This window comes from Brachyhypopomus gauderio, unplaced genomic scaffold, assembly GCF_052324685.1.
Source record: "Brachyhypopomus gauderio isolate BG-103 unplaced genomic scaffold, BGAUD_0.2 sc423, whole genome shotgun sequence".
In the NCBI taxonomy this organism is placed as follows: domain Eukaryota; kingdom Metazoa; phylum Chordata; class Actinopteri; order Gymnotiformes; family Hypopomidae; genus Brachyhypopomus; species Brachyhypopomus gauderio.
Window position 1 is genome coordinate 55,001 of NW_027507244.1, and position 9,845 is coordinate 64,845.

The following is a 9,845-nucleotide window of genomic DNA, read 5'->3' on the forward strand; positions in this document are numbered from 1 at the left end:
CGAATTGGTGGCACGAGAATGGCGATTCACAGAAAGGGTTCACAGAAAATTCACCTTGTTTCACCAGCAGAGAAAGCATTCTTTAGATTCCCTCGTGTTCAAGAGCCATTCCACGCCTGACTGGTTTGATCACAGAAGAAAATGTTCCCTAAACCAAGTTATGTAACCCACTCGCCCCAACCCGCTCGCCCCAACCCCCACCCAGCCACACCTCGTCCCTACCCTGCAGGCTGTTGCCAGAAGAGTCACATTCCTTCAGTACAGGTCAAATGTGATCTCAAGTTTCTGTAGCGTCTATGATCCATATAGTTCCATAGTCGATCCATAGCGTACGTGCACGATGCACTGCGAGTGCAAACAAATGCGTGCTTTTTTCGTAAAAGTATCCAAGAAACTGGCGGTACCAGAACTGACTTGCACTTCCAAATCTAGCCTAGTGGGAATTACTGAACCACCGGCACAGTCAGGACAAGACCGGCTCTTAGCTTACTAACAGGCAGTTTTGTTGTGAAGTGTACAGGATATAAGCTGTCTGCTCTAATTTCTATTTAGTAGCAATTGAAGAATAAAGTAAAAGCAAAAAATAATAAATATAAACATACACACACAAAAAAATCCACTTAAATGGAGACTTAATGAGAGCAAACAAACACTAGTCGGTCCTGGGTAAAGAAAGATGGAAACATGAACAGAGATATATGGAATGACCAGCTCCAGAGGTCATGAATGAAGTCAGCTACAAATTGAAGGTCAACAAAGATGGATACGAACGCAAATTGATGAGAAGCACGTCAAATCCAATCAAATTTGATCAGACGCCATGCAGAATTGGAGGAGCCGTTGGGAGGGGCCACCAACGTTAGTCACTTGTAAGAACACAGGACTCGTGCACAGGACTAGTAGGGAATTAAAGAGGAGAAAAACATTTTCCACTGGCCATTTAAAAAGCATTCCAGGAATTCTAGGATAATGCCTGTGGAGAGGCCACAGGAATGCACAGCAGCCTCCTGGCTCCAAAGCTTCGAGGAGGAGGAACCAGATCTCCCACCCCCATCACTCTCTCCGCTGCCCTGCAAAACTGGCCATGCGGGATGGGGAAGGGGACACAAATGTCCTGAAGCGCTCTCTAATCAGGCTTCTCTGGCTTGGACATCTTCCTTCAATAAACCATAGGAGAGCACGGTTAGCCAAAATAATAATTGCCATTATTGGCCTTGGTCTGGCTAGGACACACCTGCACTGTGCCAAAGCACAGTGAACTGACAGCAGAGTTAAATTAAGTGTCTTCAGCTGCAGCGAATGGATATCAAAAGGGTACGAGGCAGTTCATGGGTTCTAGCCAAATAGGACGAATCCCTAGCCATTTAAACAAATGCATACATAAGCCCAAACATTTTCGGATCCTTCTCCAAATGCAGCACCTAAAAACAGATCCCATCCCCTCCCACGGTATCCCTTTAGTCCCTGTAGGCCCTCACGACAGCCAGATCACCCCCCGCTGGAGCGTTAGCTCTCGAAACAACACCCCCACCCACCCACCCCCCAAGAAGAATTTGGGCAGACGGGAGAGCCAGGGCAGGGTTGAGATGGGCGTTGGCTGAGGGTGTGAGCATGGCCGGGGGGTTGGGGGCTGCCACACCACAACGCACCGCAGGCCTCCCACACCACCAAGGCCAGCCAAGGGTTCCCACCACCACAAGCCTCCCCACCGCTAAATATAGCCCTACAGCTCCGAGCCGCAGCCAGCAGCACTGTTTACACTGCCCATTTCTGCTCTCTCACTCTTCTGTCTGCTGGAAAAGACTGAGTCTCTCGATAGCTGCCACAGCTGTTTATTCCTGCATCACTTCTGCAGACAAACTGAAGTGGTCCAAGAATGCACAGAGGGCTTTTTTGAGGGAGAAGAGTGAAGTGGACATTGCCTGTTCTTATCTTTGAGCGCCTCTGCTTTTCCCGAAATTGGGAGATCCTTTGACATCCTTTGGTAAAGTGCTCTGGAGACACAAATTTGAGCAGAACGTGGATCAATGCAAGAATTAATGAGAACGTGACTGAATGGTTTTTCGAGTCTTTGTTCTACCAACTTCCTCTCCCGTCAGCTCGTCCCCCATCAACGTGTCAATCTTTCTTCATTTGTCCCACTTATCCCTCAGCGTCTCTGGGTCTTTGAAGCCGGGTCTCTGGACGCCTCTCCCTCGTTCTTTTCATATTCTTTTCTTTTCAGATCTGGAGCTTAAGCGAAGCTCCAGACTCTCACCAGGCCCCTCCCAGTGCTTCCGGACCTTTCTGTTGTCTGTCTCCAGAAGGCTTGACCCACAGCCCCATCCCAGGACCCGGGAGTCTGGTACACAAACGGGCCCTTCAGGTTGATTTATCGGGCGTATTCAGGGCCAGCCACACTGGGGGATGCTTGGGTCAACGGAGCGGTTCTGACGTCCCGATCCCCCAGAACAACCACATGAAAAAACCACCCCAGGATAGGAGGGGGAGCGGGTGAGAGGCGTGGGGGGCATGCATTCTTGCCCCACCTCAATCTGAAATTGCAATATTAATACGGATAGTCAGCGGCATGCGAACGGTCCAGCCATTACGGTCGATCAAATGTAAAACGACACATCCGTGTAAAACAGCCACGTCACCTTCGTTTTTTCACCAGCATCGTCTTCGATCCCCTTTTGCTCACTTTCAAAACCTTAAGCAAAAACCACACAAGGCCCTTCATGGAGAAGTCAGGTTTCAGGGGAAAAAAAAATAACCTAAATGAAAAACAAGTGGCACTGCATCATGATGGCAGGCGGGACAAAACGGGATTGTTTTAATGGAAGAAAGAGCTATCCGTCACTGTCCGTCAGCTCATTCATCCAACGCTCCACGAGCATCCAGCCCATCCGTCATCCCCTCTCAGCCTCTGACACCCGCCCAGGTTGGCCACTTCGGCTGCTAGGGAGGGGGTCCCAAATATGGACCCTCATACCCCCAATGTTATTCTTTCCCATCCCCTCTAAACCCTTTAAATTGCCACCCCCTACCACCACCACCACCACACACACTCGACACTCTTCTTCGTTTCCACAGAAACGTTAAATTTGATCAGACACGTTAAACTTAATGTAGCCTTGTACCGGCTCGTTTAGTAAAGACATAGATTTAGCACAGCTAGTGCACAGATTGTCAAGGAACCAAAGGAAACAGCAGAGGGACCACTGAGTGGTTGGTTCTGATGTCATTTTAGTATTGTGGAACATTTGCTTGTGTCTGAGAGTATAGGGATGGCATAAGCCAAGCCACCAATGGTCTGACCGTGCAACTGTGTTCAAGTGTGTGAAAGGTGCAAATGGGATAAGATGACCCGTAAAAAACCCCAACAGACACTTACCTTAGACTCTACAAGAGGAAGTCTTTAGGCCACCTCTGAACCAAATTAAACAAAAAGCGATACAAAACCATCCAAAGGTTCTGTATCTGTCAAAGCCTTGGGATCGCAGATATGAATACAAAAAACACAGACACACATTGAGGGCAACTTAAGGAAAGAAACCTTCAAACAAAACCAGGGCTAGGGTAAAGGTTTAGGGGGTTGGGACTGGCGGGGTATGGAGAGAGAATGAGAGAAAGGGGGGGGGGGGGGGGTGGTTGGGGAGAGATGCTGAGGGGTAAACAGGAGAAAACAGAAGAAAGGGAGAAGGAAAGAATAAAAGAAAAGAAAAAGGGGTGGAAAAAAACAAAGACCTACTTGTCTCAAGTCGATGAAGGCGAGCAGCAGAGTGTCCCCCTGGAAGCCAGGCACCGGGCCTGCCCTGGCAAACCCTGTGGGAAAGAGAGAGGGATAAAGAGAGCAGGGAATTCGCCATGGAGTGGGAGATTGGCAGACGGATGACAGCCGGGACAAGGGGAGGACAGGGGGAGGTTCGGTGGGGGTGGGGGAGGTGGTTTGGATGGGGGCTTTGATGGTGCTGGTGGAGGGGTGGGGGTGATTGTGCGGTGGGGGGTTATGGTTGGGTGCAGCCCCTGCCACAGAGTCATGTCTCTGGGTTTGCCACTGGCTTTGTGCTAGCCAGCCCCCTAAAAAAAAATGCATCATCAAACTCTCATTAATTCTCCCCAGTGTCGATTTGACAAGGCAGCAAGAAGGGGTTGGGCGACTCGGGGGCCGTCTTTACCTCCGCGGGCTAAAACCTGATGCCGATTCTCATGGAGCCACTCTCCCGAACATGTGGCGGAGTACAGGGCAAAGGAGGCGACAAAAACTTGTGAAAAGGCAAAGGGTGGGGGGTGAAGGTGGTGGGAGTGTTGTCGAGAGGGTTCTGGGGGCTGGATGTGAGGCCACTGGAGCTTTCTGCGCCTTTGGAGGGAGACCCGTAAACAAGCAGCTTCTCCATTCTGGAAAACGGAACGTTTGACACACAGGGACAAAACGAGCCGGGCCCGGGAGAAATCCCTTTCACCTCGCAACGCTGCACGCCTTTCTTGCCTCTCACGCGGATTACACGCCTGCCATCTTTATTTCTGACCCCTGTGAACGGCCAGCCAGTGCCTGCCTACCCTGCTCGCGCCTCCGTGTCGCCAGAGGCCCGACGGCCACTCGCCCGAGTCCACCTCCCCTCCGACAGGTGAGAAGCAAAAAACCTGCGAGGTTTTCATGATGACTGTCCATCCACTTTTCATCAAAACTTCCGAGGCTTTACTGAGCAAGTCACGAGCTGGGTGTGCAAAGACAAACGTACAAGCTTCCTCCAGGGCAAACTGCCCAAACCCCAAAGCCCCCAGGGTCAGAGTCAGTGGAAGTTCCACCATTCCGTCACTTCTTTCGTACGCCTGTTTACTTTGCACTTGATGGACCGACAAGCACTTGATGATGGAACTGACTGTGGCTGGAACAGAAAGAATGGCATTTTGTAGCATTTCTTACGATCTCATTACTGAACCTCACTGGAACTGCACTGATGAGTGATGAATTCGGACCACAAGGCATTCAAATTTTTTGATTCGGGCCAATTTAGATTCTGAAAGATGCACAGCACCCCTGGTGGCTCGTGGCAAGCTTTACAACACAAACTTAATAGGTCTTCAATGCCAAATTACCCTGAACTTTAAACAAGTGTGACAAGATCTTTAGTCCAGGCCACGTGGCCACATCTTTCTATGATACAATCCAAATTTATGCCAATGATGGCTTTCATCAGCAATTATGACTTCTGATCATTCTATATACAGTATATATATATATATATATATATATATATATATAATATATATATATATATATATATATATATACACACACACACACACACATATAAACATATATGTATATATATATACACACACACACAACTGCATTATTATATAAATATATAATTACATATATACAATTCCTCCACGTATAGTCTAGTCATCCTGACTCACCTTTTCTCACAGACGTCAACGTTTTACGCCTGCAGACATCAGTTGAGAAAAGGCAATGACATTTGGGAGATGACTGGCGTTTAGATTAGAGCCACGTTCTGTGGCTCTGTGAAATGAAAGCAACATCACCCAAATGGACGGGACTTTAAAAAAGTGCAAGATATTAAAACAGCACTTATCAGTCTAGCTGAAAAAGAAAAGGGGGGAGGGGGGGGAGGCAGCAGATGGCTTAACCACAGCAGTCGATGTGGCGGTCTTGTGCCGGAAGGTCATTCAGTCTCTCTGCCCATGACCTCTGGATGATGGCAGGCTCTAGACGAGGATCATGGGAAATCCATTAACCAGCATGGGTTAGATGTTCTAAAGCGGTTTCAGCTGTGGTCACAGGGAAAACATCATGGAGACACAGGCCAAGTGACACAGCTCTATGTGAAGCCAAAACTGCATACTCTCTACTTTCTCACTTTACTCTAATTTGTCCTTGGGGAGCTATGGGATCAGTCACCACCAGATCCAAGAGACTCCAATACGTGAAGACAAGTGAGAAGATCTATTGACAAATGAAGTATATTGACTAGAGCATGGAATTACCAGATGGCAAAAAGGGGCATATAGGAGTTGCATAGTTTGTTATAAAAAAGGGGGGGTGAAAAATTATCCGGGCAAGGACCTATTCACTCACTAGTATCCATTCACACGCATGTAGCACGTGCTGTAAGAAATGATGAAAATGCTGACAAAAAGCCTCAGAGTTAGGCTCTATAGCAGGGGTGCCCATTACGTCGATCAGGAAGTGTCGGTCGATCGCGAAGGAATGCGGGTAGATCGCATGACATTAAAAAGTAGTGGATGAATGACAGGACATCGTCCATCTGCTCTGACGGTTGTAAATATACACCGCCCCCGGTAACAATTTATATTCGCCACACCCCCCGTCAACAATTTACATACGCTACCCCCATACTCACTCTCACATTCTTTGACGTCCACATTAAACTGCTGCAGCGCTCCCATGGACACCTGTCTGACATCGGCCTCCAGGAGCAGCTGTAGTAAGGAGGTGGAGAGGTGCTTACATGCAGACATGCATGCTGTCTGAGCAACCTTCCCCTACAGACACAGAGAGGGGAGAAAGAGTGTTAGTTAAATCTCGCACGCACGCACACACACACACACACACACACACACACACACACACACCCTCAAATATGCAATCATATGCTATCCAGCTCTTTCCTGACAACCAGAGTAATTTCTTCATGGGAGATCCAAAGCTTTTAATATGATACTAAACCTAAAAGAAAACAGGAGAGTGAAGGGCCCAGGGTCTGTGGGATTTCTGTCTAAAACGGTCAAATCTAGAAAAAACACAACACTATAATACAAGAGGACCTTCTACACTGGCATAGACACAAAGCAGTAAATCCAGAGAGCCCAGTACGAACGCCACCGTAAATCTGCACAGCTCAGAGGAACGCAGGGAGAAGTTAAGGTTCATAATCAAAAAAGAGCAAGAAGTGCCCAGTGTGCGCATGGTTCAACGTGCCAACACACACAGCGTAGAACATCCTCCCAGCGGGGGACGCACACTTTATTCATTGGTCGTAAAGTCTGCACCCAGACGAGGCGATGGCTCCACATCCAATAGGAAACCCAGTAAATGACTCTGCACTCTAGTCATGAGGCTGATGGCACAGACAGCTCGTCCTTTACCGCCAGCAAAAGTGCAAAAGCAGAAGAGAAGGGAGGAGAGAAAAGAGAGGGAGCATCAGAAAGAAAATGAACAAGGAAGTGGAAAAGATCAAAACCAGGAGTACCGGGTCACTCTACACACCCTTAGCCCCCCCCCCCCCCCCCCCAGAACAGGAACTCATGGTGGGGAGGGAGAGGGGGGAGTGGGCGGGACAGAACTCATGGTGGGGAGGGAGAGGGGGGAGTGGGCCGTGGGTAAGGAAACCTTCACTTGTGATCCGAGCAGACAGAAGGGTTGGTAGAGACCCTCACGTGTTTGGTGAGTGTGGGTCAGGGGCCATTGCCTCACCCAACCCCAACACCTAATACTTTATGCATTACTAGCACAAGTACTTTATAGTCCAACTTAACACACTGGTTCACGGAGTCAGATAGAGTGTGGTATTTCAAAGATTGAAATATGAATATTAATTTAATAAAGAAACGTTTTGAAAAACTCAGCACTCCGTATATAATGGTAATTGGCCCCTTGGTGTAAAAACTGAAGGGGCCCTGGCTTCCTCAGGCCCACTGATGGACCATATGTGGGTTTCTCAGAAGGTTCATTTCGGGGGCAGCCAGGGCATTTTAGGCCAGCCAAAGCCTTTCCTCCTATACGTCTAAATGAAGTAGCTTCACAGACATTCATTTAGTTAACAGACAGCAAGAAGAGTTCAGATCTGTTAATTTAGGTAAAATAACTAGATAACGAAAAAAGGCAAGAACATGGATGAGGGGAGGGGAGGGGAGGTGTGGGGTAAAGGGGAGGTGATTAGGGGAGGTGTGGGGTAAAGGGGAGGTGATTAGGGGAGGTGTGAGGTAAAGGAGAGGTGATTAGGGGAGGTGTGAGGTAAAGGAGAGGTGATTAGGGGAGGTGTGGGGTAAAGGAGAGGTGATTAGGGGAGGTGTGGGGTAAAGGAGAGGTGATTAGGGGAGGTGTGAGGTAAAGGGGAGGTGATTAGGGGAGGTGTGGGGTAAAGGAGAGGTGATTAGGGGAGGTGTGGGGTAAAGGAGAGGTGATTAGGAGAGGTGTGGGGTAAAGGAGAGGTGATTAGGTGAGGTGTGGGGGTAAAGGGGAGGTGATTAGGTGAGGTGTGGGGTAAAGGGGAGGTGATTAGGGGAGGTGTGGGGTAAAGGAGAGGTGATTAGGGGAGGTGTGGGGTAAAGGAGAGGTGATTAGGGGAGGTGTGGGGTAAAGGAGAGGTGATCAGGGGAGGGGAGGTGTGGGGTAAAGGAGAGGTGATCAGGGCAGGTGAGGTGTGGGGTAAAGGAGAGGTGATTAGGGGAGGTGTGGGGTAAAGGAGGGGTGATTAGGGGAGGTGTGGGGTAAAGGAGAGGTGATTAGGTGAGGTGTGGGGTAAAGGAGAGGTGATTAGGTGAGGTGTGGGGTAAAGGAGAGGTGATTAGGGGAGGTGTGGGGTAAAGGAGAGGTGATCAGGGCAGGTGAGGTGTGGGGTAAAGGAGAGGTGATTAGGGGAGGTGTGGGGTAAAGGAGGGGTGATTAGGGGAGGTGTGGGGTAAAGGAGGGGTGATTAGGGGAGGTGTGGGGTAAAGGAGAGGTGATTAGGGGAGGTGTGGGGTAAAGGAGAGGTGATTAGGGCAGGGGAGGTGTGGGGTAAAGGAGAGGTGATTAGGGCAGGGGAGGTGTGGGGTAAAGGAGAGGTGATTAGGGCAGGTGAGGTGTGGGGTAAAGGAGAGGTGATTAGGGGAGGTGAGGTGTGGGGTAAAGGAGAGGTGATTAGGGGAGGTGTGGGGTAAAGGGGAGGTGATTAGGGGAGGGGAGGTGTGGGGTAAAGGAGGGGTGATTAGGGGAGGGTAGGTGTGGGGTAAAGGAGGGGTGATTAGGGGAGGTGTGGGGTAAAGGAGAGGTGATTAGGGGAGGTGTGGGGTAATGGAGGGGTGATTAGGGGAGGGGAGGTGTGGGGTAATGGAGGGGTGATTAGGGCAGGTGTGGGGTAAAGGGGAGGTGATTAGGGGAGGGTGTGGGGTAAAGGGGAGGTGATTAGGGGAGGTGTGGGGTAAAGGAGAGGTGATTAGGGGAGGTGAGGGGTAAAGGGGAGGTGATTAGGGGAGGTGTGGGGTAAAGGGGAGGTGATTAGGGGAGGGGAGGTGTGGGGTAAAGGAAGGGTGATTAGGGGAGGGGAGGTGTGGGGTAAAGGAGAGGTGATTAGGGGAGGTGTGGGGTAATGGAGGGGTGATTAGGGGAGGGGAGGTGTGGGGTAATGGAGGGGTGATTAGGGGAGGGGAGGTGTGGGGTAATGGAGGGGTGATTAGGGCAGGTGAGGTGTGGGGTAATGGAGGGGTGATTAGGGCAGGTGAGGTGTGGGGTAAAGGGGAGGTGATTAGGGCAGGTGTGGGGTAAAGGGGAGGTGATTAGGGCAGGTGTGGGGTAAAGGAGAGGTGATTAGGGGAGGTGAGGGGTAAAGGGGAGGTGATTAGGGGAGGTGTGAGGTAAAGGAGAGGTGATTAGTGGAGGGGAGGTGTGAGGTAAAGGGGAGGTGATTAGGGGAGGTGAGGTGTGGGGTAACGGAGAGGTGATTAGGGGAGGGGAGGGGTAAAGGGGAGGTGATTAGGGGAGGTGTGAGGTAAAGGAGAGGTGATTAGGGGAGGTGAGGGGTAAAGGGGAGGTGATTAGGGGAGGTGAGGGGTAAAGGGGAGGTGATTAGGGGAGGTGTGAGGTAAAGGAGAGGTGATTAGGGGAGGTGAGG

The 9,845-nt window shown here is 50.0% G+C and overlaps 1 protein-coding gene across 1 annotated transcript in view; it reads right to left on the minus strand.

The window, feature by feature from the left end:
- The window catches only part of LOC143506179 (exocyst complex component 6B-like), a 22,333-nt gene extending 15,109 nt beyond the window's left edge, over positions 1–7,224 (minus strand). Inside the window, exons 1-2 of the mRNA XM_076996248.1 lie at positions 6,375–7,224; positions 3,734–3,807 (exon numbers count right to left, since the gene is read on the minus strand). Of these exons, the coding sequence (XP_076852363.1) occupies positions 3,734–3,807; positions 6,375–6,492 (192 nt within the window). The 5' untranslated portion in view covers positions 6,493–7,224. The remainder of the gene's footprint in view (positions 1–3,733; positions 3,808–6,374) is intronic.
- Between the last annotated feature and the right edge of the window lie 2,621 nt (positions 7,225–9,845).